General features: G+C 59.3%; 2 protein-coding genes and 1 long non-coding RNA gene across 4 annotated transcripts; 2 read left to right on the top strand and 1 right to left on the bottom strand.

Moving 5' to 3' along the window:
- The first annotated feature begins 68 nt into the window (after positions 1-68).
- CSK (C-terminal Src kinase) lies at positions 69-11736 on the top strand. The gene is made up of 13 exons (XM_080396006.1): positions 69-395; positions 6244-6321; positions 6704-6817; positions 7419-7531; positions 8156-8375; positions 9010-9103; positions 9179-9244; positions 9381-9480; positions 9629-9719; positions 9990-10063; positions 10176-10371; positions 10596-10682; positions 10795-11736. The coding sequence occupies exons 2-13, from the start codon at positions 6307-6309 to the stop codon at positions 10975-10977; spliced, it is 1353 nt and encodes a 450-aa protein (XP_080252132.1). The 5' UTR covers positions 69-395; positions 6244-6306; the 3' UTR covers positions 10978-11736.
- Positions 11291-16975, bottom strand: LOC308067343. Its single transcript, XR_013929535.1, has 2 exons — positions 16410-16975; positions 11291-16029 (listed from the first exon to the last, which is right to left on the bottom strand). It is a non-coding gene; the product is annotated as an uncharacterized lncRNA (long non-coding RNA).
- Positions 16976-19640: 2665 nt separating this feature from the next.
- Positions 19641-27075, top strand: CPLX3 (complexin 3). Of its 2 annotated transcripts, XM_080396029.1 has the most exons (4): positions 19642-20445; positions 20602-20845; positions 21200-21287; positions 22668-27075. In XM_080396029.1, the coding sequence occupies exons 2-4, from the start codon at positions 20685-20687 to the stop codon at positions 22890-22892; spliced, it is 474 nt and encodes a 157-aa protein (XP_080252155.1). In that variant the 5' UTR covers positions 19642-20445; positions 20602-20684; the 3' UTR covers positions 22893-27075. The 2 variants fall into 2 exon arrangements, with proteins under 2 accessions (XP_080252154.1, XP_080252155.1); XM_080396028.1 differs by having other exon boundaries at positions 19641-20845.
- Positions 27076-27975: the final 900 nt, after the last annotated feature.

The raw sequence follows: 27975 nt of genomic DNA, 5'->3' as shown, positions 1-27975 counted from the left end.
CCGGCAGGTGGCGGCCCCGCGCCGTGCCCCGCCGTGCCGGGCCGAGCCGTGCCGGCGCAGGCGCGCTGCTCGGGGCGCTCCGATTCCGGGCGCCGCTTCCTTCCAGCAGGCCCCGCCGCCCCGGGCGGACCCCGCGCCCCTCGCCCGGCCCGAGGTGGGCGGCGGACGCGCCGCTCCCCCCCCGCCTCCCCCCGCCCCCGCGCCCCGCCGCACCGGCTCCCCGCCGCACCGGGCTCGGCCCCGCCGGGCGGCGGCGGCGGCGACTCCGGCGGCTCCGGCTTCCTCCGCCCCTTCCGCCCCCCCGCGCCCCCCCGCCGGCCCAGCCGAGCCCGGAGGCCCCCGGCAGCGCCGCATGGAGCAGCCGGCGGCGGGCTGAGCCCCCTGCCCGGAGGGAGGTGAGTGCAGCCGCCTGCCCGCGCCGTGCCGGGGAGCCCCGCCGCCCGGGGGGGGGGGAGGTGGGCCATGGGGGGTGCCCCCTCCCCCGGGTACCCCCGGTTGGGGAGCGCCCCCGCCGCGGGGGGAGCGGGGCCGGGAGCGCGGCGGGTGCGGAGCGCAGACAATGGGGCCTGCGGGGCGGGCCGGGGAGGCGGGGGGAACCGGAGGGGGACGGGGACAGGGACGGGGACGGCGACAGCCGCCTCGGGCTGCTTGACCCGGTGGGTGACCCCATCACAGGCCGCTCCCGCTCAGCCACCGTCCCCGGGGACCCCAGCATCCCCCAGCCGCCGGGGGGGCGGGGGGCGCATCCTGCCGGCTGCGGCGGCGGGGAGAGCCGGGGACCCGGCAGCATCCCCCGCTCCGGGGGGGGCCGGCCCCGCAGCCCCGGAGCTGCCCCCGGTAAGGGGCTGCGCCCCCGCCCCCTGCTCTGGCCCCATCCGGTACAAAGGCCGGGGCCGGTTCGGTACCGGGAGGTCGAGTTGCCGGCGGGGCTGTGCAGAGCGGTTCGGGCAGGAGGGGGGAGCTCGGGCCGGCCCTCAAAAGGGGCCGGCAACAATATATTTTTTTAAATTTTTTTTTTTTTTGTCAATAAGGCGTTGACGGGTTATTTATAGCCCTGGCTGTTGCTCGTAGGTTTATCGAGAGTGAAAGGGGCTGTGCCATCGTGCGGAAAAAAAAAGTAAAAAAAAAAATAAAAAAAAATAAAAATTGAAAATCGAAGGTGCAAGGGCCAGGGAGCCAAAGGAGGAGGAGGAGGATGGCTGCCTTCCTCTCAGGACAGAGGGGATCTCGCCCCTCACATTCCCCCGGGGTTTGTTCCCTTGTTCCCACCGGACCCCCACGCAGGAGCCCATCCCAGTCCTGGCAAGGCAGAGAGTGGCTGAAGAGGTCCGTGGAAGCGCGGCGGGGGGATGCAGGAGGCTTTGGGAGCATCCCTGGGAGAAGGGGGTCCCCGTCCTCCCATCCCTCATTGGGCATCAGCAGGAAGGTAGTGATGAGCCAAAGCCTCGCGACGGGGAGCGGCACTGGGATAAGCTCCTCAGGGATGCTATCCCTGTGAACCCGGGGAGTTTTGGGTGCTCTTTGCCCTGCGACTGCTGCCTCCCCGCTGCCTTTTCAGTTTTGGGTGGGTGTTTGCAAAAAAACCTTTCAACCGCATCCTGGCTTGGCCCCTGCCAGCGCCAGGGCGGCTTCACCGGCAGCCACTCCTCTCCACGCCATGTGCCCATCTCTGGGGATACCCTGACACCCTCCAGCACCTGGGATGGGAATACCAGGGCGACTTGTGGGGTAATGAGGGCAGGATGATTTCATCCTGATGAGGATTTTCGTAGGGAAGAGGAGGACCAGGAAAACCCCTCTGCGATGGGGAGGCCAGGAGCAGCATCTCTCCAGGCCTCCACCTGCCTCTGACTATCCTCCAGGCACCTTCTGAGGTCTGAGCAGCAACATCGTCTCTTTTTCTTTTTGAAAAGAAGAAACACACATCCCCAAAGAAAAAAAAAAAAAAAAAAGGAAGGACCCCCCCCCCCCTCCTTCCCCAGCAGGGCACCTGGTCGAAGCTGGGTTGGGGGAGCAGCAGCAAAACCCTCCCTTGTGAGCGCAGCCAGCTCGCTGATGAGATAAAGGAGGAACGTTTTTCTTTCGATTATAGCAATCGTAGGTGTTACTTGTAATAACAGGCGATAAGATCTTTTGGAGAGAGTAAGGATGTTGTCTGGTTTTAGGTTTGGTTTTTTTTTTTTTTTTTTTAAGTTTAAAGAAACTCGGGTTGTTGAGCACTGGGAGATGTTTTGGTGAGGGTGAGATGGATGAGCGGGGTGGGGTGGATGTGGATGGCGCCTGCATGCCCATTTCCGACAGGAATGAAGCTTTCCTGCCATCTACAACTAAACTTTTATTTTAAATAGTGTTGCAGGGTCTGCTCCCCGTTTCCCTCCAGCTGATTGGGTTTGAAATGGAAATGCAGCATCTTTCCCGCAACCCATCCGATGGTGCGATGGTGCCGGTGCTCTTTGGGTGGTTTGGGGTCCCTGACTCCCCCTGGGCGCCGGTCCCAGCCTGCCTGTGGGTTTGGCACAGCACGATTTTGGCTGGTGATTAATGAGAAAAAAGGTTTCCCTGGCTCATTTTCGTGGTGCCCTTTGGATTACCCGTGTGGCAAAGCTATTCACCGTACCTGCCCTGCCCACCTTTCCCAGCTGCTGGCTGCTGAGCCGGGCTTCCTGGAGGGAAATCCAGGAGCGGGGCTGGGAGGGAGGCAGCAGGGATGGGCATGACCTGGTGAGTGACCCCATCACGCACTGCATGGCCCCCGGCCCTCCGCAGCACCGGGCTGAGGTTCCTCACCAGGGTGCCTGGGCGGAGCGGCTCAAAGGATGCTCAGGCAGAGGATGGGGAAGAAAGGGAAGTGGTTTTCTGCGGAGAAAAGGCTGGTGAGTGCCCCGGCTGCTTCCCTGAGCCCCTCTTTGGGGATGGGGAGTTTCCAGGGGGAGTGAAACCCTTGTCTGCAGGGCTGAAAATAGCCAAACCTGGCCCTCGGCCCTGCTGAATTGGTTGGGCTGCTCCGTGGCTATATTTTTAATTTAATTTTATTTTTTTTCAAGCTGACTTCTGCTGCTGCGCACCCTCCCTGGGGAAGCACCTCTGCTTTCGGAGAGAAGGGGCGATGCCGGTGTTTTCCCAGAGCTCGCCGGCAGGGAAGGCAGGGGATGCTGCCTTTAGGCTCTGGATCTGCACCAGCATCACTGCATCCTTCTCCCAACCCGGCATCCCATAGGGATAAGCTGGGATGGCGGAAGCGAACGCTGGCACGAGGCTGGGGCCGGCCTGGGTGACGGCGGGTGACGCGCTCGGCAGGAACCGCTGGCTGTCACATGAGGCCACCGCAGGCAGCGGTGCCTTCGGGGGCTGGTTGGCCGTGGCCCCGGAGCTTGGTGCTCTTGGGGGCCTGTGGTTTCCTCCTCTTCGGAAAGCCTCGGCTTTAAGGCAGAAATTAGGTAACAATTAAAAAAAAAAAAAAATCAGGCTGCTGCTTAAAAGTCATCCTCAGGAGGAGGAAGGTCTGTGCCGACATGTAGAAGGGGGTGTCAGGGGCTCTGCAAAGGGCAGTTCCCGGTGCTGTTAACCGCCTCCCCTGTAGAACCGATAAGCAAATTTCTTGCGCTATATTTATAACAATGCCACCACCTGATGCCATGAATGTCCGTGGTTCAGGAAGGTAAAAATCCTGGGTCTGGCTGGAGTGTGTTCCTCTTGGTGTGGTTTGCTGGGACAGTTTTGTCTGAGAAAGAAAATACTCTTATGAAGGCTTGAAACCCAAAGAAAAAAAAGAAGAAAAAACTATACATTTTGTATCCTCTCTGCATTTATGAAATATAAATGCTGGTGACATTCGCGAGCTGAAAGCTCAAACAACCGGCCTTGGGGATTGGGAAGGTCCAGCTCCCACGCAGGGTGGAAAATGGCTTTTCCAACCTCCAGGTAGACTGTGGTCCTGGGACAGACCCGTGGGCATCCCTTCCAGGTGATGCTGCCCGGCATCCCCACCCAGCTCCAGTAGGCAAAACCCAGCTGGAATTTTCCAGCTGTGGTCACATCTGGGTTGAAACGGCCATCCTGCTTGCATTTTCTCCTTTGGTTATTTTAAAGCAGCAACACCAGAGTGCCCAGCCTGTGGGAAGCGCTGACTCAGCGCTTCGGGGCTGAGCTGCTCCTTGAGCAACACCCGGGGCCGGCTCCTGCTTGGCATCTGGGGGGGGCGGGCGTGGATGGAGAAACGGGACTGAAAACCCCAGCGATGGGAAATTGGTTCCGCAGGGATGCAGGGGCACGTATTCCTAAACCAGGTCCTTCCAGACTTCAGCCACATCCCTCTGATGGAGAGGTGTAGTTTATTCCCTGTTTTTCTTGAGCTGCATTTCATACTGGCGGTGTCCAGACCCTTTGAAATTTTTGCTCCCCACCAGGTATAAATTCAGAATTTAACCAAAAATCACCGTGAAAATGAAGAGGGTTTGAGCTGGGGCTGCATTCCCAGCTGATGGTCTTCAGTCCAGCATCACCCAGTGCTGCCCTCCCCTGGGTCCTCGCCGCCTCGGTGATGGTATCCCCAGGCTCGTGGGTGCCACCAAGTTGGGTTTGGTGCCATCTCGAGAGGCTTTTCTTCATCAACGGCCCTGGGGCTGGCTGGGAGGAAAACCGACCTGACACATGGGGCCCTGACGCTGCGGTGATGGGCTTCACTGGTGAACCCCAACGCTCAGCTTTGGGTCCCCAAGCTCTGTCCTTAGGGTGAGCACCTGAGCCTTGATTTCTCCTCTCTGATGCCAAAAATAAAGCAACTTGCAGCATGTCCCCTCTCCAGGGGAAGGTGAGGGAGGTCGTGACAACGTGATGCCTTTTCCGGAAGGCTCCGGGCACGGCTGTGGTGGAAGCGGGGCCATGCTCGCGTGTTTGCACCCGCTCTCTTCCTCCCCGTGGTTCTGCCCCTTATCTTCTTCCTCCTCCTGTCCCTGCCAGCCTTGCCTCTCGTTTCGGTTCCGCCTTCCCAAAATATTCTGAGCTGCTGACAGCAGGGCCGGGAGCAATGGCCACTGGCAGCTCCGAATCGATATGAGGAATTCATTACCTGGGTGGGTTTTGGGGTGTGCGGGCAGCGATGCCCTGCCTGCATCCCACTCATCCTGCTCCGTGCCCCCCGCTCGGCGCGACCCCGGTGCCCCGGCCCAAGAAAGCCTGGTTTGACGCCGGGGCCGGTGACTTCATCTCTTCCCAGGGGTAGAAGTGGCGAAAATAAAGCTGGGTTTGTTCCCCTCCCACGTGCAGGGCAGGATGCAACCCAGCCCAGACGCTGTCGGGGGGGAGCACAGCACCCCGGAGAGTGCATCCCCCTGGGATTTAGGAGCCGGCAGGAGGTCCTGCGTCCCGCAGCGCTGATGGGTTTTATCCTGCACGGAATAGATTTATTTTATTTCTTTTGGATCCCAGACCTGGGAAGCTCCCAGGGCTGGATGTTTCCACACGTGGGCCAGCAGGCATGGTGGGAGAGCGGGGCTCAGGCTGCATAGCCCCTGGTGCTGCCGGGGGGGATGGACACCGGGATGCTGGGTGGGGTGTGAGCGGGGGGCTCAGGGTGGCTGCTCCTCGCCAGCTGGATCCCATCGCTGCCCTGTGCCTCAGTTTCCCCCTTGGTGCTGCAGGGCCTGTGCACTGCCTTGCCGATGGGTGCACCACCCTGGAGGAGGGTGCAGGAGGCTTTGCAGGATGGGGCTGGGGGGCTTGCCAAGGCAGAGGTGGTTGTACACGTGCCAGGCAGAGGGTCTGGAGCTTCTCGCGGCTGGTTCTCAGCTGGCCACCACGGTGCAGTAACCACTCTGGGCTGGGGAGTGGGCTTCAGCTGCCCCTGGAGGTCATCTCAGTTCCCTTCCCATCCCCGGGCATCTCTGCACCGTCCTGGTTTTTCCCTGGGATTGCTGGTGCAGATGCTGCAGTGGCCACACAGCATGTAAAACTCCGCTCTTAAGAAGCTGTATCCGTGCAAATACCTTATAATCTGGGTGAGCAGCTCGGCGCCGGCCCCCGGCTGCCGGGGGGGCTGAGCAGACCCGGAGCTGCCACTTTCACATCGGGTTGGGGACGTTTTGGAAGCAGCACCTCAGGCAGGACCTGCTCCCTTCTCGGTGGTGGAAGAGATGCTTGCTCACCCTGGGGAGCATCCTTTGCAGGGGGGGCTGCTCCCTGCCCATCACCCTTCCGCAGCCTGCCCCACCATGCCCGCTTCTCAGTCATCCTTTCCCTCTGCAGGTCTCATGGTACCAAGTGACGTGTCCCCCCTGTGAGATTCGTGCTCCCCAACCTCCTGAGAAGATGTCAGGGATGCAGGTAAGTGCCGGGCAGGGAGGAGAGGCAGGGGTGGAGCAGGCTCTCCAGCCATTCAGAGATGGCCCCAAGGCTCAGGAGGGACATGGGGACACTTGTCCCCATCCCCCTCACGCCCCTGCAGAAGCCCAGCACTGCAGGGACCTGCAGTTTTGTGTCTGTGTCCCCCTTTCTGTCCCCATTCCAGCCAAAAATCACTGTCTGAGCTCTCAGGGCTGCCCCAAATCCCCCAAACTGGTTCTGGTTTAAGTGAATCCCATTTGGGTTTGCATCAGAGAGACAGGGGCCCCACGTGCCTGTGGCAGGGGTCCCTATGGGTCAAGGGGGGCTGAGGGTGGGGGCTGCGCCCAGCCGGACTCTGAGCCGCCCCCCTCTCCCTGGCCAGGCCGTTTGGCCATCTGGTACAGAATGTATCGCCAAGTACAACTTCCACGGTACGGCGGAGCAGGACCTGCCTTTCAGCAAAGGAGACGTCCTTACCATCGTCGCTGTCACCAAGGTATGGCCGTCGCCTCCCCACGAGACCCCCCTGCCGCTGCCACTCCCAATGCTGGGATTTCCACGGGATGCCAGGAGCATCCCTGCACCCCGCAGGACTTTTGCTGTGCTGGTGGGATCCCCTGGTCCCGCTGGAAGTCCCGCAGAGCCAGCAGGGCAGGAATGGGGCCACGCGTTTGGTTAATTAATTCATGGCCTCGTTAGTTAAGGTTTCTCCGAAATGTAAGCCTCTCAGTGCCTCCTGGGAGGTGGAGGAGGGAGGGGAGAGGCTCGCAACTGGGGAGCGATGCTGTGCTGGGTGCCGGGGGAGAAAAAGAGAGGGGCTGTAGTTCGGGGGGCTCCGGGATGCCCAGCAGCCTGGGAGGGGGATCGCAGTGACCCCCATGGGGCCACGAGCACTGGGGTTTGCAGGCCCCAGCACCAACCCCGACCTTTGGGGCTGTCCCCTGGCCACCCAGTCTTGCCTGCAGCCGGGCTGGGGACACGCAGGCAGCTGCCTGGGAAAGGAGGGACCACGCTGACACCCCCACGGGCTCCTTTGGTGGGATGCTGCCATCTCCAGGGGCCGTGGGCTGGTGGTGACACCTCTGCTGTCCCCGCAGGACCCCAACTGGTACAAGGCGAAAAACAAGGTGGGCCGGGAGGGCATCATCCCCGCTAACTACGTGCAGAAGCGGGAAGGAGTGAAAGCTGGGATCAAGCTCAGCCTCATGCCGTGAGTATCTGCCAAGGACTCTGCCGGGGTGGGCCGGGGGCAGCTGGCTTGGTCTGGAGCAGCCCCCCTGTGCTGGGCCAGAGAGCCAGTCGCCCTGTGTCCTGATGGAAGCAGCGTCCCTCGCCAGGACCCTTAGTGGGGTCGGGAGGGGGAAGGGGCCAGGGCTTGGGCTCAGCGGGCAGAGGGTGGCCAGATGGCATTTCACAGTGGGTCCTTGACCCAAAGCTGTGGCTGTAAAGGCTGCTGGGGGAAAGAATGGGTTGGAACGGGGTCTGTGCGGGGGGGCAGGAGGTGGGCAGGCAGGCAGGTAGGTAGGTGGATGGTTCTGATGTCCCTGCTGCATCCCAGAGCCACCGGTGACCCCCAGTCTGGAGGAGCTGGGGCTGCCATGGGATGGAAACCCCCAAGTGCGGAGGGGCTGAGTCCCCAGAATGGGGGAGCAGGATGCTGTGAAGGGAGCTGGGGCGGGGGGCGGGGGAGCAGCAAGGAGGAGCATGGGCAAGCTGGCTGCGCGCAGGCGGGGATGCAGGCTGCGCCGTGTCCCCATCGCCACCAAGCACAGCCCCACAGGGCTCTGGCCAGTGAGTCCCCAGCCCCTGACCTGCCCGCTGTGCCCTGTGGCAGATGGTTCCATGGGAAGATCACGCGGGAGCAGGCAGAGCGGCTGCTGTACCCCCCCGAGACAGGGCTGTTCCTGGTGCGGGAGAGCACCAACTACCCCGGGGACTACACCCTGTGCGTCAGCTGCGAGGGGAAGGTGGAGCACTACCGCATCATCTACTCCTCCAGCAAGCTGAGCATTGACGAGGAGGTCTACTTTGAAAACCTCATGCAGCTGGTGGAGGTGAGGTCTCACCTGTCGACAGGAGCTGTCACCGGTCCTGTCCCCCTCGGCCAGCCTGGGGACCGTAGGTTGAGGTTGGGGGAGCCATATAGGTCAGAGCTGGTGGGACAGCAGGCCTGTGGCCCAGGAGATGATGGGACCTTCTCTGCTGACCCGTGGGCTGGGCTGGGGCTGCAGGTCTGGAGCCCAGGAGATGGTGGGACCTTCTCTGCTGACCCATGGGCTGGGCTGGGGCTGCAGGTCTGGAGCCCAGGAGATGGTGGGACCTTCTCTGCTGACCCCCTGGGTGAGGCTGGGGCTGCAAGTCTGGAGCTCAGGAGGTGGTGGGAGCTCCTCTGCTGACTCCCATGGGTGGGTTGGGGCTGCTGGGGACAGACCCCTGGGGCAAGGCGGGAGTAGGGACAGGGCAGAGCAGGTGGGTTGACAGGGCACGATGTGCAGGGGACAGAGGGACCAGGAGGAGGGTCCCCAAGCCCCCACCGGACCCATCTGTGGCCTCGTGCTGCCACCTGGTGGGGTCCCAGAGCCTGGCATCGCCTTGGCAGGGACCCCCACCCCCGGGTGTCACCCCCAGCACCGCCCATCCCACCGCGATGCCCCCCAGGTCTGCCCCTCACTCCCGTCTCCCCCCCAGCATTACACCACGGACGCGGACGGGCTCTGCACCCGCCTCATCAAACCCAAGGTGATGGAGGGGACGGTGGCAGCACAGGACGAGTTCTCCCGCAGTGAGTGGCCGTGCCCCTTCCCTGGCTCCTGGGGACCCCCCCGCACCCCCTCACTCTCCCTTCTCCCCCGTGCAGGCGGCTGGGCCCTCAACATGAAGGACCTCAAGCTGTTGCAGATCATTGGCAAAGGGGAATTCGGAGGTGAGCCCCGTGTCCCCAATGCCGCGGTGGCCCTAAGCAGGGGGGCTCCTCTGTAGCCCCCCCAGGGTGATGGTGGGGTCCCAGGAGGCCGGGATGCTTCCCAGTGCCTCCTGTGCCCGTCTCTCCTGGCCCGCAGACGTGATGCTGGGGGATTACCGGGGGAACAAAGTCGCCGTGAAGTGCATTAAAAACGACGCCACAGCGCAAGCCTTTCTGGCGGAGGCGTCTGTCATGACGTGAGTGTTACCCGGGGGGGGGGGACAATGCAAGGGAGGGGGCACCTCTGTCCTTATGAGTGGAGGCGGGTGATCCCCGATGCCCTGCGGGGGCCGTGGGAGCCCCCTTCTCCCCAGAACCCTGCTCTGAGCCCCCTGCGCCGCGCAGGCAGCTCCGACACAGCAACCTGGTGCAGCTTCTGGGGGTGATCGTGGAGGAGAAGAGCGGCCTTTACATCGTCACTGAGTACATGGCCAAGGTGAGACCCCCACCCCGGTACCCACCCTCCTACTCTGGTCCCTCTGCCCCGCCTCCCCACAGCATTCCCCCAGGGTGTCACCCTGGCAGACACAGCCGGGTCATCCCAGCTTGGGTGGCATCTCCCTGGGGCCACCATGGTGTTTGGAGGTGGCAGTGCCCCTGTGGGCTCCGAGGGAGGGACCTCATCCCTAGGTCCTGCCCCACATGGGAGGGGGCAGCGGGTGGGATGCTGACCCTGATGGCACCATCTCTCTCTCCATCCCTCCAGGGCAGTCTAGTAGACTACCTGCGGTCGCGCGGGCGGTCAGTCCTCGGTGCAGACTGCCTGCTGAAGTTCTCCTTGTAAGTACGGGGCAGGGCACCAAGGGCTGGCTGTTCTACTGCCCCGACCTGCACCCACCGGCATGGTGTGGCCACCTCACTAACCCTCTTCTCCCCACCCCACCCCAACCAGAGATGTCTGTGAAGCCATGGAGTACCTGGAAGCCAACAACTTTGTCCACCGGGACCTGGCGGCAAGGAACGTCCTGGTTTCGGAGGACAACATCGCGAAGGTCAGCGATTTCGGGCTGACCAAGGAAGCCTCCTCCACGCAAGACACGGGGAAGCTGCCGGTGAAGTGGACGGCGCCAGAAGCACTTAGAGAAAAGGTGGGTGAGCGGAGCCGGGGGGTCCCCTGCCTGCAAGGATGTGGTGGAGGCTGCAGGAAGGGGGCACGTCCCAGGCCACCAATGATTTTACATGTAAAGATGGTGCTTGAGCCCCAGTTCCCACTGTCTGACCCCCAAAACCAGCTGCCCTGAGGGTGGGAAAGATCTGTTGCCCCCCACCCCTGCCTGAGCCTGCTCACAGGGCTTCTCTCCCCTCCCTCCAGAAATTCTCCACCAAGTCGGACGTGTGGAGCTTCGGGATCCTCCTCTGGGAAATCTACTCCTTCGGGCGAGTGCCTTATCCAAGAATTGTAAGTGAGGACCACCGCCCTCCCCTCCGGGCTGGTTTTTGGGGGTGCTGAGCCCCTGTTCATGGGGCAACCCGCACCTCCTCATCCTGAAACCCATCCCCTGTACCTCCAGCCCCTGAAGGACGTGGTACCCCGCGTGGAGAAGGGCTATAAGATGGATGCTCCCGACGGTTGCCCCGCCGTCGTCTACGAGGTGATGAAGAAGTGCTGGACCCTGGACCCCAGCCACCGGCCGTCCTTCCACCAGCTCCGCGAACAGCTAGTGCATATCAAAGAGAAGGAGCTCTACCTGTGAGGGGGAGGCTCACCCCCCCCGGCAGCCGGAGGGGACCCACACTGCAGGGGGGACCGGGGTGTGGGCAGCCCCCTTGCCCAGCCCTGGCACCAGGAGCGGCCAGGAGGGAGCCCCGGGGGTGTCCTTCCCCCCTTCCTGCCCCCCCCCCCCCCCCCCCAGCCAGTTCTCCCGGTTGCTTCCAAACTTCCAAATCAATCTCCTTTTTTTTTTTTTTTTTTTTTTCCCAGGTTTTGGGGTTGTTTTTTTGGTCTCCCAGCTCTTTTTTTATTATTTTTTGGGTGGGGTTTTTTGTTTTCTGAGTTTTTTGGGGGGAGGGTGTTGGGTTTTTTGGTTGTTTTTTATTATTTCAAGCAGGGCCCAGCAGAGCGCTGGGTGTTTTACTAAAGTACGAATCTTATTTTTTAATGTAATTAAAAGAAAAAAAAAAGAAAAAAAAAGAGAGAGAAGAAGGTTAATAAAAGAAGAATAATAATAAAATAAATAAGCCAATGAAACGGACACACAAAAAGGAAACCCCAACGACAGAAGTGATGGTTAAAGGGGAGACGCTGGACTCGCCGCCCGGTTGGGAGAGCGCGGCCGCGTCCCCGCGAGACGCTTTTTTTTTGGGTTGTTTTGCTTTAAACTCGTTGCAATGTTTGCATGCTGTCTCCAGAGGCCTTTTTTTCCAGTCCTGTCCAGTGCTTTATTCTCATGTAATGCTACCGACTGTGAGATTAAAACTGTAATAAAAAAAACCCATTCCATACGGACGCGGCACATCCTGCCTCACCGCCCCTCTGTGTCCGGCTCTGCTCCCATGGGATGCAGCTCTGGGGAAGGGGGCGGAATGCCGTGCCCTGGGGGTCCTGGGATCCTGTGGCAGGGTACGAGGTGGGGACAGTCCCCCCGTCTCTGCCCAGGGTCCCCACACGGGGATGAGCATCACTTGGTTCCATCCTGCCCATGGGAACTGGTGAGGCTGTGCCGGGGCTGAGGCTGCCGGGTGATGGCACAGCTCCCCTTTAAGCTGGGCTTTACCTTCTGCCCTGGAGATGCTTGAAGCAGGTGGGGGAAGATCTGGGGATGGATTTTGGGGCTGATCCCTGGACCTTGTGGACCTTGTTCCCTGCCCTGCTTGTCTCAGCCAAGGGGCTAAAGACAGCTGTACAGTGGGACCCCCCGTGCCCTGGACCACCGGCCCCAAAGGAGGTGTCCCTAGGGAGGAGGTGTCCCTGGGGGTCTCTGCTGGCTTGAAGGGTGTTGAGTGGAGGTGGCATCTGGCACACAGGGCTCAGTAGGTTTAAAATAGTTCCCTTCATCCATGGAGAATTACTGAACGATGCGTGAGGCATCGGCTTTGCTGGCTGCCTGGTTTGCAAGCCGGAATCGGGAGCGCCCTGTCTCTTTTGGGCCAGGATCGGGACCGTGACTCCTCTTGGTGGGGTCAAAGGAAAAAATAGGGAGCACTGGGACAGCAGGCACAGCTCAGGTCTAGGTGGGATGGAGTGCCACAGCCTTCAGGAGCCGCCTGGTGCGGAGGGGACGTGGCAGTAGCGACAGAAGTCACATCCTGACTCCCCCTGAGACCTCAGGGTGGCCAGGTGCCTGCAGGGGATGGGACAGGGGTGTGCTGAGGCTTGATCCACTGTAGGGTTTCATTTCCCCTGGGCTAACCGCCCCCCCCTCCTCTCGTCCACGTTCCCCCTGTTCCTCCTAGAGCTCCGGCAGGCCCCAGCCATATAAGCAGCTTTACTTTTTGGGCTTATGAAGATTAAAGTCATTTACAGGCAAAGCCTGCAAGAAAGACGGCTTTTGAAATGGCGAGAAATACTCAGCACCTTCATGTGATGGTAGGCATCAGTGAGCAGGGAGGAGGTTTGGTCCGATCCCCCCTCGCATCCCCTCCACCCCCTCGCCCTGGGTTACCGCTGGCCAATGGACCCCTGCCAGCCATCAAAAAAAGGAGGAAAACCTCACCCCAAACCCCTTTAGACCTTTGGTTTTCCTCTAAATGGCACCGCGCTGCCAATCTCTGGGGCTGTGACCCGTCCCATGGGCAGGAGGGGGTTCTGGGGGGTGCTTGGTGCCACAGTGACATCCTCGGCACCCTCGGGGTTGGGAGGGTGTTGGGAGAGGGCTGCTGTGACAAATCCCGTTCTTCACTGCGAAGAGGGGAGAGTAGCTCTGCCAACCCCCCCACCACCACCGGTCTCCGTGCCTCAGTTTCCTCCATCCAAGGCTGTTCGCTCCTGGCTCCTGTCTCTGGGTCCACCCTGCTTTGGGCTGCTGCCCGGTGATGCACAGCCAGGGATAGCCTGTATCACACTAGGTGATTTCTCCCCAGGGATTTTGGTGCTGTTCCCATCAGTTGTGGACCAACTCAGCAGCAGCTTGCGCACCAGCGTGGGCTGAGGGGACAGGCTGCCAGCTCCTGGGGGACAGCCAGGGGGCTACTGTGGTTTCTGGGCTCTGGGTCACATGTCCCCCTCCTCCTCCTCCCACTGGCAACAAGAAGATGGGCAGTGGGCCCAGCTGTGTCAGCTCCCATCCTGCCTCAGGTTCGCAGCGTGAATCACCATCGGCAGCAGCAGGCAGGGAGCATCCCCGCTGCCCGGGACGCCAGCGCTGCCCAGCGCCAGGGTGCCCACGCAGGACCACCGACGGACTTTGCCTCTCCCCCTGCCTTTGCCGCATGGTGTGCGAGGAGGACAGAGACACGGGGTTTAAAAAACTCCTGCAAATTCAGCCTCCAGTTCTGGCAGCCCTCGTGCCTCTTCCCTCTGCCGCGCTGATCAGCATCCCACCCTGGACTGGAGCTCAGCACCCCCGGCCGGATCAGGGTGTCTGCTGGCTTGGCACCGCTGTTGCCTTGGTGTGCAGACCCTGCAGGAGGTGAAAGGACAATCTCTAAGGCCACATGTGCTTTGCTTTTCCTTCCCTCTGTCACCTTGACGGCTCCTCCACTTGCCCCACAGGCTCACTGGGGGTCACCCTGGCCAGAGCATCTCCCCCAGCGCCAGCTCTGGCTCCCTCTCGGTGCAGCCTGTCCCTGCCCCTGCTCCCTGCAGGTATCCTCTACCTCCTCCATCGCTGCTCTTTCCTTTAGCTTTGGCTCTTCCTGAGTGCCTTGCCCATGTCCCAGCCCCTGCCCGCCTTCTCCCCCTTATGTGGGGAGCCGCAGGGATGCAGCGAGCCTTCCTTTCCCTAAACAAACAAAAACCCCAGACTCACTTCAAAGGAAAGCAGAGCACCCATCTGTTCCCAGCGCAATTCCAGCTGCAGCAGTCGCTCGCTGCTTCCCATTTCCCAGGGTTTCACAGCATCCATCCCAAGAGGAGGGGGTGTAGTGCCCAGGCAGGCCCCCTCCCAAACTGCCCACTGCTTAATTCCCTCAGGGCTGCTTGGAGCAAATTACCAGCTCTAATTAAGACCTGACGATGCTTCTTCTGCTCCATCCTTGATGTGCAGACTTCCGAACCCCTGGCAGACCTTGCCAGCATCTGTGAACTGCCTGTACCTCCTCCCTCTCCGTGACTGACTTTATCACGAGGACTATTTTTAGCGTGATGTACAAAGCCATTCCCGTCACCGTTCAGTGTCGTTCACCTCTCCAGCTCCACTCTCTGGCTTTTCCTTCTGAGCACTCCAGGAAATTAAGGCAAAGCTGGAAAGATCCCCTGTGGGAAAACTGTGTGTGTGTGCGGCTGTGTGTGTGTTTCAGCTGGCGTGTGCCTTTGCTCCGGGCTCGCTCTCCACCACCGGCAGCAAAGCAGCACATGGTCTCCCCATGTGCCTGTTTACATGCTCTGTGTGTGTCTGTCCGTGTGTATTTGTGTCACTGCTCGGGTGCAGACTCTGCCATGGGAGCCTCCCCCCACCCCGGCCACTTCCCTCTTCTTCCTCACCCCCAACAGCATCTCTCTGCGCAGCACATGTGCCAGCAGGGCTTACAACCACCCTGACCTGTGCTGTGACCTGCTCCCCTGCCGGATTACCCTCCTCATCTGATACTGCATCCCATGGCATCCCCAAACCCCCCAGCACCTGGGGAAGAGGCTGTATGTCCCCCTGCACACAGCTCTGGCAGGACCATTCCCAGCCCACCCACCCCAAACCCACCGAAAAATATCAGGAGCCTGGGCAGCCCCCTGCTCAGCGAGACATGGGGGTTCAGAGCGAACCAAGGGGGGCATCTCAGCAGCATCCCCACTCCCAGCTTCCCTTCCCAGGCACTGCTCAGGCTCTGCCAAGGGATGCTCTGGCATCCTCAGGGTGAGGAGGGGGGCGGCCAGCCAGGGATTTGCCAGGGTACCTGGCTGTCACATCTCCTCCTGCCCAGAAATAAAGGGGGAGGGACGGATCCTTCCCACGAGCTGGCATTAAGCCTCCCTGGGCGGTGAGGGCTGTGCTGGTCTTGTGTGGATTTGAAGAGGATAACCTGTAATGCATGTACGTGTGTGTGTTTATACATGTGTGCGTATTCATAAGCGAGATTTGAAGGAGTTACAGCATACGGAACAGGATAGGCTATTCATTATCAAAATAATACTAGCAATATAAAACTATTTAGTTGTTATACAGTGGCAAAAGGATGAGCATGACCTTGTAAAGGACCTTGCAACTTCCCCTGCATGCCCCCTCTCAGGCTCAGCCTGCCACAAGCAGAGGCAGCGACATCCCCGCTGAGGGCTGCTCTGCAGGCGCACGGGGGCACGAGAGCTTGGGATGCAATTAAACACAAGTTCAGAAAAGCAACAACAACAACAAAAAAATTAATTACATGAAGCAACATGTGACATATAGCTGATGTGATACATAACTCTCCCTCAGTATAATTAAGGCCTAATATCAAATAAGAACAGTAATAACACACACACACACCCCCGCTTTGGGATTTCTTCATCCTTAGGTGATGATGACAGATTTTTGGAACTTAAAGGCTTGGTTCTACAGGAGTAGGAAGGCTTTACATCGGAATGGCCTCCTGAGGTCACGACAAGGCAGCTTTGATTTCGTTTCCGTACAAAGCTGACTGCTGCGTTGCATTTCATCTTCCTCAGCCAAGACAAACTGTGGACACATTCAGCTTTATTTAATTACATCCAAGTAACATGAAAGGAAGTAATTTTATTTGATAATTTACACCACCATTACCCTAAACTTTCTTTATTTCCTATGTTAGTGACACTGTGGCACTTTTACCCCAGTGAGTGCTGGGCAGAAGAGAACCTGCTGTCCTTTGAAGGGGTGTTTTGCTCAAGACCGCAGGGTATTTTCTCTTGAGCTTTTGGCAGCTGAAGCTCATGGTGGTCCGTAACAGCGCCGGAACCCTCTGGCCAGGCTGTCCCCACCAAGGCCCCTCTGCATTTCCCCCCCCCCAGACCCCAATGCTTCAGTGCCTCAGCATTTTCGTAATAACTTTTTAATAGCTGTCACGGAGTAATAGTTACCTTCTCACAGCTAAGCAGTTTACGTGGAGAAGCTGATTGCGTCTGTGAGGATAAAAAACATACTTTCACCAGCTGTTCTATGGAAAAAAAATGGATGTTTCAGCAGAGATTAATTAGTATTGAGATTTAATCAGTGGTTGCTCTATTGCTTTTTTGCTGGTGAAGACCTCAAAGAAAGGGGGCAGGTGTCTCCCTCTGTCCCCAAGGCAGGATTCACACTGCTGCTGGCCGTAGCTCCCTGCCCAGGGGATGCTCAGCTCCCGGGTCCATTCCAGATGCCACCGTCACGGGACGGATGTCACTGTGCCCGGAGCAGGCAGCTGCCCTAGCTGTGTGGCAGCGATGGGCACAGCAGGGTATCCCTGTCCCCATCCCGCTGGAGCATCCCCATCCAGCATCCCCACCCGCAGGCAGGAAGAGCAAAGGTGACTCCACTCCTCTGTGCCCAGGGTCAGGGCTGAGCACGGAGGTCCCTGTGTTTGCAGTGCCTGTCCCCATCACAAGAAGTGACAATCAACTGCCAAGTGCAAGCAGCACTTCTGCCAGCAGAGAGGCTGCCTGCTTTGTTTAGAAATTCCTTCTCATTGCCTCCCCGTCGGGTCTCCAGCACACACACACACAGGCATGTCTTTCCAGCATTAACTCACCTACTCAGGGTCTTCAAAGGTTTACACCTTTGTGTTCCCCTGGATTTCAGGCTGGCAAGGGTCAGGTGGCTGCCCTTGGGCGGCCTTACTGCTACTGCATTGCAACTCAAGGTCACAGACCCTTCCCCGCCCCTGTACAATCTATGGGATAACCTCAAGAATCAGCTGCTCCGGGAAGTCCTGGCCATTTCTGGTCCCCTTCAAGGGTCTCTGGAGCATCATATGAAACCCTGGTTGAGGGGGAGAGCTTCCAGCTGTGGCTTTGGAGCCAGTTCTCCTGTTACCTGGAAAGAAGAACTGAAATGATCCCTCTCACCGTGGCAGAGGAAACCGAACTGCTCGCATCCTATTCAAATCAGGTGTCGATGTTGCGAGAGGATCCTCTTAACTTCCACCGGCTTGTCTGAGGCTGGCTGCTACGGGGGGACGTTTCATCTCCCTCCTGTCTAATCCATGGAGATGTGTGATATAGCATAAGCTAATATAATAGGTCATGCAAGGATTTACATCTCATTACTGCAGGTTAGAGTCCTGGGAGGAAGGATGAGTCATTCTTACTTGAATATATTTCAGGGATAAGGAACAGTTCAGCTGCCCAAAGAAAAGCAAATAGGAAATCAACCACCTCGAAGCATCACCGTGGGCTCAACCACCAGCCCCCTGTGCCCTCTGGTAGTCACCTCTGCCTCCAGGTGGGACACTGGCCTCCCTGGGAAGAGCACAGGCCGAAGAGCCAAAAAGACAGGAAAGCTGCCAAGCAGCTGCAGGACCTCGCTGAAGGTCCTTTCCTTTGCCTTTTGCTCCATCCCTATAAAACCAGCGCCCCAACCACCCTTGGCTGCAAGAGGCTGCAAAAAGGCCAACCTCGCGGCATGTCCATCGCCTGGTGAGTGAGCAGCCCTGCCGCAAGTGACCGGGCCCCAGCTGCCGCCAGTAATCGCGTGCTCATTTTCACCTAGCTGCTTTGGCCAAACATTTCTGCTCATCAAGAGCTGTTTTCTTTTAGTTTCTCAGACAGGGAGGCTACATGGTAGCTGACCCATCTAACCCAGCTGGAAAAAATCGGTCCTGACTTCAAGTCTCTTACTGTTAGTGAATGCTTAGATAGAAATCCGGACTGAGCAAAGCTCCTAGGACCAGTCCGCTCTGAACTGACCCAAGGCTCAGACCTGCCTGGCATCCAAGGGCAAAGCAGCTCTGGGACACAAGCAGGGATGCTTCTTCTCTCTGCCCCTCTTTTCATCCAGTCTTTGTCTCACTGACAGCCAGAACTTGAACACGCTGTTGGCAGTGGGACATCTGCAGGGTGCCTGGGGCTCTCAGCCTATTCCTGAGCAGGCTGTGAAAGCTCACTGTGGGTCAAAATTCCTTTTGCATGGGCTGTCCATGGAAATATGCTTAGAGAGTCTGCAGATCCTGTGAAAAGGGAAAATCCTTGCTTCAAACAGCAGCTAAGGCTCACAAGCACCCAGCTCAGCATTCATCAGGGTGAGCGGCAGCCACAGGGGCACCTGCGTGGTGGGGAGATGCTGTGGGTGATGCCAAAGCTGTGCCAAGCGGTGCCTCGGGTAGGCGTCCCTCAGCCCAGCCCCTGCGTGCAAAGGCATTTTGCACATGCAGGTGAACTCAGGGGAACGGCTGGCATCGCTCAGGGCGCTCTGGTCCCCCAGAATTTAACCCTAGCCCTGGGGAGCCGAACAAATCCCCTTTTGCCACTTCCAAAAGTGGGCTCCAACTCTAACAGCAGCGGTCACTGCCTAATTGCTGACAAGATTATTACCCAAGAAAAATACATGGGGTTTTTCAAGTTTTCCTTTTAAGACAAATTTTTGCTTTTTAAGACAAATGGTGCTACCTCGGGCAAGGGAGGAAGGGAGAAGATGGGCCGATTCCCCCTCCCTCTTGCACTTTATCGCTTCGCAGCTGTTCCATCATTTTAATCTGCAGAGATTGTCTTTAAATTTCGGAAATGAAATTATTTCCTGCAAGCCGGGCTTGGGGTTTGGCTCCACACTCATTTTTCATGAGCAGAGAAGAAAAAAGGAAGAAATGTATGTTAAGGCCAGGCTGGCCATCTGGCAGGGAGGTGCGTTCCTGCTGCCATTAATTGCTCGCTCCCCAAGGCCTGCGATGCGGCCGCAGTCAGAGGGGATGGCAGGAGTGGGGGTGGGGGTGGGATGGGAGCCGGGGGAGCCGGAGGGGCCGAGGGAATTATGCAACAGGATCGATGCTTGCTCCGTCCTTGGCCTCCAGACCGATGTGACCCGTGAGCCGAGGGTCCCAGGGCCGGCACCCAGCAGCGGGGCAGTGTCTGTGGGGACCGACAGCAGCATTAATGTTAATTAACGGAATTAATACCACCGGGGAAGGGAGGAGGATGCTCTCGGGCACGTCAGCTTTTACACCTACGGGTGGGCTCATGTACGGCGCCCACCCAGGCTCAGGCCTGGCTTCTCCTTCTTCCACAGCCCGAGGATGGGGAATGAAGTGGGAAAAGAACGTTTCGGTGGGTGGGCGCCGCGGCCGTGCCCCGCCGAGGTGGGGGGGGGGGAAGGCTCCCGCAGCCCCCCCGCGCCATCAGCCCCCGCCGGTGCCCCGGGGACCGGCACCCGCCCCGGGGGCTCCAGTGCGGATGGTTCCCGCGGGGGGGCCGGGACCTGCCGTGCCCCCGGGGCGGGGGGCGCGGCGGGGGCGGGGCGGAGGGCGGGGCGGCGGGGGCGGGGCGGGGCGGCGGGGAGCCGCGCGCACACCGGAGCTGTCCGTGCCCCGGTGCTGCAGCCCCGGCAGCTCCGCTCCCGCCCGCGCATCCCCCCCGGGGCCGCGGGGCGGCGGGGCCCCGCTCACCGCCCAGTCCGGACACTCCCGCTCCCGCACCCCGGGAACTCGGCTCCACAGCATCCCGGATCCTCGGTATCCCGGTGCTTCGGCGTCCCGGGAACTCGGATCCACGGCATCCCGGCTGCTCGGTATTCCAGTGCTCCAGCATCCCAGGAACTCGGCTCCACAGCATCTCGGATCCTCGGTATCCCGGTGCTCCGGCGTCCCGGGAACTCGGATCCACAGCATCCCAGCTGCTCCGTAACCCGGTGCTCCGGCATCCCGGCTGCTCCGTAACCCGGTGCTCCAGCATCCCGGGAACTCGGCTCCACAGCATCCCGGCTGCTCAGTACCCCAGTGCTCTGGCATCCCGGGAACTCCGCTCCACAGCATCCCGGCTGCTCAGTAACCTAGGACTCCGGCATCCCAGGAATTCGGCTCCGTTGCACCCGGGGATCCCAGGAACTCGGAGCTCCAGCTTCCCAGGAACTCGGTCCCACTGACCCCGGCTCCCCGATAATCCAGTACTCCAGCTCCCCGGGCACGTGCACCCGCTGCACCCCAGCTTCCCGGTAACTCCCTACCCCTGGCACCCCCACACCGGGCGCACCCCGGCTCACTCAGCCCGGCTCCCCGGGCTCCCCTATAACTCAGCATCCCCATCTCCCCCCCACCTCGGTATCCCAGCACCCCAACTTCCCATTAACCCCAGTTCTCCTGCACCCCAGCTCCACAGCAGCTCCCCACACCGGCTCCCCAGCACCCGTGCCCCCCTAGCCGGTGGGCTCCCCAGCCCCCCAGGACCGCGACCATGGCGTTCATGGTGAAGAGTATGGTGGGGGGGCAGCTGAAGAACCTGACGGGCGGCCTGGGTGGCGAGGAGAAGAGCGAGGGGGAAAAGTCTCCAGCTGAGGCGCAGGGCATGACCCGCGAGGAGTACGAGGAATATCAGCGGCAGCTGGTGGAGGAGAAGTAAGTGCAGCCGGCACCGGGTACTGGGGCAGGCTGGACACCGGGGGTCCCACCGGGGAAAGGGGTGCTCCCTCTGCAGCCCCCCATCCCGTGCACGGGAGGCTGGGGGGAGACAGTGCTGGGGGCTGCAGAGCCATGAGGGAGCTTAATGAACCCCCTAATCCCTTAATCCGCTTCCTCGCCCGGGAGATGGGATTGTTTTCTCCTTTCAGGCTGCGCTGGAGGGAGGAAATTGTGGGGAACCGGGACTTTGCAGAGGAGATGAGGGGTACCCGTTTTGGCGGGGGAGGGGGGAAATGATGCTCCAAGCCGGACTCGGTGCCCTGTGTGGTAACTGCCCTGTGTGGTTCGCAGGATGGAGAGAGATGCCCAGTTTGCCCAGCGCAAGGCAGAGAGGGCCACGGTCAGGTCCCACTTCCGAGACAAGTACCGGCTCCCCAAGGTACAGCCGTGCCGGGCACGGGGGGGGCACAGGGAGGGGAGTCCCCACACAGCCCACCAGCGGATCTTGGTGGATGGGACTGGGGGGACAGAGAGCACCCCTGCTCTGTAGGCTCTGCAGGGAGGGGAAGGGGCACCAGCCTCCCTTTGCTGGGTGGGCTTTGAGCCACAAAGCCCAGGTGCAAATCAGTTCCTGTGAAAAGCATCCTTCCCCGCAAATCTTGGTCCCCTGAGCACCGCAAGCCACCAGCCCCAAACAGTGGGACCCCCAACACCCCCCCTCTTCCTTGCTCGATCCCCCTCTTCCTCTTTTTTGCCCCCTAAATCCAGCTGGAGGAGGGAAAGTCACCTTCACCCTGGACTCCCAACCCTGTAGCTGGGAGTGGAGCCGGAGTTACACCCTCCCGGCTGGATTAGCCAGCTCCTCTCCTCGGATTATTTGGCAAACATTTCCTACCTCGACTCCTATTTTGGAATTTCTGCCCAATGAATGATTCACTGAAAACAAATTAATCAAGAGATAATTCAGCCATTCTTGGAACTGCCACAAGCTCTTCCGCCCCCAGATCCCCCCTTTATTCAGCCAGAGTCTCTCAGTGGTAAATACTCTAAATTGGAACCGGGCTAATATTAGTTGGGGAAGGTCAGCTAAGCCAAGTGATATTGTTCAGATTGTTTGGTGCTGTTCAGCCAGCCTGGATGCACACCCCACTGCTTCTCACACCCCTTTGATTGCCAGGAAATAAACAACTAGAGAATTTATTTTTCCCCTGCCAAAAGCCAGAAAAGGCAGAAAAAGAAGAGACGGGAGATTTTTTTCTCCAGGGGAAATGGGGGTTTGTTCAGATTTGGCCCCCCGCTCATTTTGCTGCTTTCTCATGCTTGAGATGTCCCTTCTAATCTTTCAACAAGTTTCTTCTGCTCATTACTGATCCTGCTTGGCAGCCAGGCTGTCTCTTGCAAAGTCTCCCTGTGGCTCTCCCGCACAGAGCTGACCCCGATCTCTGGTGGGTGCCGCCGTTAAGCATACGTGTAGATTAATTGGGTGCCTAAACCTCCCCAGCCTCTCCAAAGCCAGCTGAAAGCCAATTTATACTGATGCTGGCACACTCGGGTTTTCATCTCGCTTCTTGCTGCATCCACTGGTGTGTGCCCTGGCTCTGTCAGCCCTGTCCCCTCCGGGTCAGCATCCTACCCACAGCATGGGCATGGCAGTGAGCCCCAGGGACCAGCCCACACAGACCTGAACATGGAAATAGCCCAAAGCCCACGCAGACACTGCCATGAACCTTGCACGTGCTTTTAGTGCCTCCAGAAGCCCACCACCACCACCTTCCCACCTGCCACATCCCCCGCCTGACTTTCTCCTGGCCCATTTCAGAATGAGACGGATGACAACCAGATTCAGCTGGTGGGAGGTGACGTGGAGCTGCCCAAAGAGCTGGCCAAGATGATTGAGCAGGACAACGAGGAGGAGGAAGAGAAGAACTCGGTGATCGGCCAGCTCAGCAACATCCAGAACCTGGACCTTGATTCCTTGAAAGACAAAGCTTCGGCCACACTAGAGGACCTGAAGCAATCGGCTGAGAAATGCACCATGATGTGAGCCGGCTGAACCCCCTGCTCCCCGTCAGCGTGACGGTGGGGGAGACGGGAGGTGATGCAGCCCAGGGTCTGGCGGTGGCTGCTGCCTGCAGCGGGGACCCCACTGATGTTGTCACCCTTGCTTTGTGTGAGTTGGGTCCTCCCTCTGAGCCATGTGAAGCCTCAAGTCCCTGACCCAGATGTCCCTGATGTGTGGTTTTTGTTTTGTTCTCCAGTCTGAGGTTAAAGCAAAGAGCCAGCATGTCCCCCCGGTGCCCCAGCGCCTCCTCCTGTGCCCATGGTAGTAGGTGTCTTCAGCAAGAGCTGGGGGGGTTGCAGGGAAGGAAAGCCCCGAGCGACCTTGGAGTGTTATTGAACCATGTCAGCATGGGAAGGCAAAGGCTTTCCAGCAGAGTGGTGGCCATACACCATGCCTCTGCCTACACATTCCAGCCAAGCCTCCTAGAAATTACAGGGAGTCTCCAATTTGCTTTGCGAGGAGGAGGCACAACACAAAACATCCCCCCAGCCTCGCATCCTATACCCATCACATGAGACATGACATCCCATCTGTGCAAGAAATGCCAACCACCTTGTCCCTGAGAGCCCCTTTCAAAGGAGTCAGCTGGGAAGGACCTGCTGTGTGATCCCATTTAGCCCAGCGGGAAGGGGGGTGCTGAGGACCAGAGGGCTGAAGCCTGAATTAGTGCTGGAGAGGAATAAACCCCTTCCCTGGTGCTCATCCGAACCCTTCCCCGGAGCAGTGGTGGCACACCCTCCCTCTCCCAGGGTGGGATCCACTCCTGTCCTTGTTCCTTTCAGGTGAAGAACAAAGTGATAAGGGAAAAATCTCCCCCTCCTCCTCCTCCTCCTCCTCCTCCTCCTCTGTCATGCTGTACTTGTGCACTGTGCTCAGTTGAGTGTCTTCCACCTCCTCTCCTGTCCCCATGCCATGGTACTGTTATAACCAGTGGAATAAATACCAGGAGATGTCTATGCACTTATTTCTCTCCTCGAGCAGTACTTTCCTGCTAAAGGTCTTGGGGTGCCTCAAGGCACGAGGGGCGTAGACAGACCAAGCACATCCCCTTTACAGGGCAGGGGGGAGCAGTGGTGGGGCTCAAGGGAGAAATCTCTTGCGGCATTATCCAGCAGAAATCATCACGCCCGATTGTGCTTGGCTGTTTTGCCATGTTTTATACCAAAGGGATGCTACGTGTGGCTCTTTGTCAGCAGCTGGGTTTAAAAGCAAACAAAACCCCAGATTTCATAGATTTGGGGCTATTTTAGTAAAAAGCCTTCAGCTCACTCACCAGCTCCCCGCCTCAGTCTCATGGGCACTGTGGGACGTCTGCGGCACTGCTCCCAGCAAGGACACATCTCCACGGGGACAAGACCATGATAAGTACAGGTGTGACTTCAAGCCGGAGCAGCTCCAGCCTGCTGGCATCTCAGCAGGCGGTGGGCTCCTGCAGCGAGGCTTCCTGGAAAAACTTGGCACAGGCTGGGAATTTACTGTTCCAAATCCCAATGGAGTTGATTAGCTGCGATTTGTTTTCACAGGGGAGTTGGGTTATCCAGGAAAACAGAGGAGAGGGAGCTGGGAAGCTGGTGTAATCATCATTACTGTTATTATTGTTATAATAATAGCAAGGATGCAGGATTAGGCCGTGTCCAGGGCTGCTGGGCTGAGCAAAGCTCCCCGGCAGGGCCAGCAGATTGCTTTCTGCCCCCAGCCCCCTGGGAGAACCGTGGGGGGGGCCCTGGGAAACTCGGCGTACGCTCCGAAATCAGAGCTTGCCTCACCTCTTAGAGGAAAGCAGGCAGGGCTCTGGCTGGCAGGAGGCAGAGGGAGGCAGCTCAGGCGTGATGCTCTGCCCGTGGGGACGCATGTCGCCAACCCTCTGGCCCCAGGGACCGGCTGCTCTGCAGCCCCCCGGGGACCCGGCGGCAGCTCGGGGGCCACCGGCCCCGGGCAGAGCCTGGCCCAGCCCCGCACAGCGCTGGAGGCTGGTGGGAAGAGAGGGAAGAGTGGCAGAAGCAGCTTTAGCTCCGAAAGGAGATCATACCTGATGAGGATCAGCCCAAGCTCGTCTAATCCCTCACCAGGAAAGGGATAGCGGAGAGCAGGCACTGACCAAGCCAAGCCCTCCGGCACGGCACGGCACGGCACGGCACGGCACGGCACGGCACGGCACGGCTGTTAAATCCCAGGCTGATGGCAAGGCGTGATCAATAACACGTCCCGCGGGAGAGCAGGATCCCGACCGGAGCAGGGGGAGGGAGATGGGGCTGGAGGATGCAGCCCTTCGGCTCGTCCCCACCTGTAACCGGCGTAGCCCCACCAGCACACAGCCTGCACCCTCTCCCCCACCTTGTATTCTGCCCCCCCTTCCCCTCTCCCCCAGCCACAGACCTTCAGCTCGGCGCTCGCTCCCGGCCCACGTGCCGCCACACAAAGGCCGCGTGAAGCTCGGCGGGTTTATTTTAGGAGGCACCATGACCCCCAGGCATGTGAAAAGCAAGCAGCACACGCTCTCCCTGCTTGGCTCCGTGACGTGTTAAGCCTCAGCAAAGCATTCCCAGCAAAGCGTCATGAGCTCCAAGGATGCTGTGAGCCTGCAGCCCTGCTCTTGTGGCTGGCCCAGTGCCCGTGCCGGGGAGGAGAGCGTGGGATGGGGGGCGCAGGGGCAGGCAGCCCCTCTCCTGCCTGTCCCCTGCCCATTGAGAGATGCAGCCCATTTGCCAGCATTCCCCGCTGCCACATCCCCGAGCATCCCTGCAGCCGCGCATCCCCGCTGCCTGCACACCGTACCACCGCTCCGGGCATCAACACGCGGGCTACAAAACTTAAAGCAAAGAATTAGTGCAGATTAAAGCAGAAAATCTAATTTTTGCTGTTCTACGCTATAAACCTCTATACAACTCCCTCACCTGCGGGGCCAGGTTTGGGGTGGATTTGTCCAAGCAAGCCCTTGCTGGGTGCTGGGGTGTCTCTGCTGGCAGCAGTGCTTGTGAAGGAGCGTGGGTGGGCAGAGCTCTGCTCCCCCACCAGGCGTGGGGCCACCCTGCAGCCGTGTGCAGGATCGGGCCTCCCTTCTGCTGGTAAGCATGGGAGGATGCGAGTGGTTTCCCCAACGGACAAAGCATTAAATGAGCAATCGTTAAAGCACCGAAACAAATGAACCATCACCGGAGGATGAGGGATCTCTGCTGAATGCTCTGTTTTTCTTTTTGTAGGCAATTAAACCTCTCTGTGAGCTGCTGCGGGAAGGGGTGGCCCCATCCATCCTACTGCAGCATCGCTGTGCTGCTGGTCCAGATATCGGGATTAATCTGGATTAAAGAGCACGGAGGAGAACCCACAATTGGCTTCACACACTGACCCAGCTTTCCCCAACTCTTTCTTTAAAGCCCATTGAGTGTTTGAGCTCACATCACCGAGAGGCCTGTGGGCTGGTACAAGGTAGGTGACAACCCCTCTGCCTCTCTAGGTGACAACTGTGACCCCAGAGCCACCCTGTGAGTGATGCTGGGGATGCTCTGGCTCAGAAGAGCCTTTCCTTTGGGAAGGCTGGATGGTGCCAGGAGGCAGGACCGCTCTGGCACGCGTCCCCACCGGGCTTTGCCATGACACCAATGGAGAGGGTGGCCAGAGCAGCGCTTGTTGCTCCCCACCGTGGCCAAAGCCACGCCGAGTGACAAAGACCACCGCCGCGGCCAGCCCCTGCTGCCGGCTGGGCACTGCTCACCCCGTGCCTCGTCCCCTCAGCCCGGGCAGTGACATTCAGGCAGCGCCTTGCGAGCCCTGGTGCAGAAACGACTCGCATCCGTGCGACACAAAGCCGGGACACCCCCAGCTCCGTCACCCCCGGGGAAGCAGCTGGAGCCTCTCCCAGCTTCAAAAGGCTCCGGATTCGGCCGCGTCTTCGGCAGAGCGTAAAGGCAGATGCGATTATCCGCGCCGGCTGCGCAGCCGTTCCGCCGCCCCGGCAGCTCTGTGCTAGCCACGGGCCGGGGGAGGGCAGGGGGTTTGAAAGCTCTTTAAAGCCTCAGGATATAATCTCTGCTCAAAATAATAATAACAAAGTAATAATAAAATAAATAAAAAAACCAAACAAAAATGCCTTGCCACATCTGCCTGGGAAGCTCTCCAATGGCTTGGGCATGGAGCAACCCAGACTAAAAGCTAGGGGCTGGGGGGGGGAAGAAACCACGTTACGGAGCTGCACCTGGGGTGAAGGCGGCCCTGGGAGCTTTGCTGGGTTCACAGCTCAGACCATCCCTGGGGACCCCCAAAATAACCCCACCATTTGCTCCAGGCCCCCTGCCTTTCCCCCACACCTCCCTGCCCAGCCCCGCCATAAAAACCTATTGGAGAAAATGTGATTTTACGTCATCTTTCATGTTGTTCTGTTTTACATGCACACAAAGAAAAAAAGATCTGAAGCGAAAACAAGGTCAAACCTTGCTTTGGCTGCCTCATCTCCCCAGGGAGCACGGGGAGGTAGGGCTCCCCACCAGCACTGCCTGGGGGAGAGGAGGGGACCCTCCGGCTCTGGTCTTGGGCAGGGGGACAGGGAAGAGGGGTCCCCAGCCCTCTTCAATGGCTCCAGGCACCCCAGGCTGCCTCTTGCTCCTGGGCTTGGCTGGAGACCCCCCCGTGGGTCTTCAAGCGCAAACTCGTGACTGGAGGAGTTGGAGAAATCAAAGCATTTATTAAAGACAATAAATTACATTCCCTTGAAATACAGTAGCTAGTGAGACAAGTCCCTTGCTTTGCAGGACAGGCGGACCTTACCACCCCGGATAAGTGACTTCGGCAGGGCTGGGGGGCTCCTGGGATTATGATTGGGATACTGGTGTGGTCAGAGCCATGAGGAGCGGAGTGGGCAGGATGCCGAGGCTGTGCCTTTGGGGAGGTATCGCCATTTGCAGCCGTGCGACTCTTTCCCTGAAGGTGATTGATTTCTGCTCATCTGTGTTTACCATACCCGTGCAGCACGCACCGTTACCCCCTGCCGAGCACTGCCAGCACCTCGTGACACCAGTGACGAACGCAGCCAGTACCTGCCAGCCCCATGCAGGCAGGTTTAGGAAGCAAA

The sequence above is a fragment of the Falco punctatus genome (genome assembly GCF_963210335.1).
Source record: "Falco punctatus genome assembly, chromosome: 7".
NCBI lineage: Eukaryota > Metazoa > Chordata > Aves > Falconiformes > Falconidae > Falco > Falco punctatus.
This window is presented reverse-complemented; position numbering and strand designations above follow the sequence as displayed.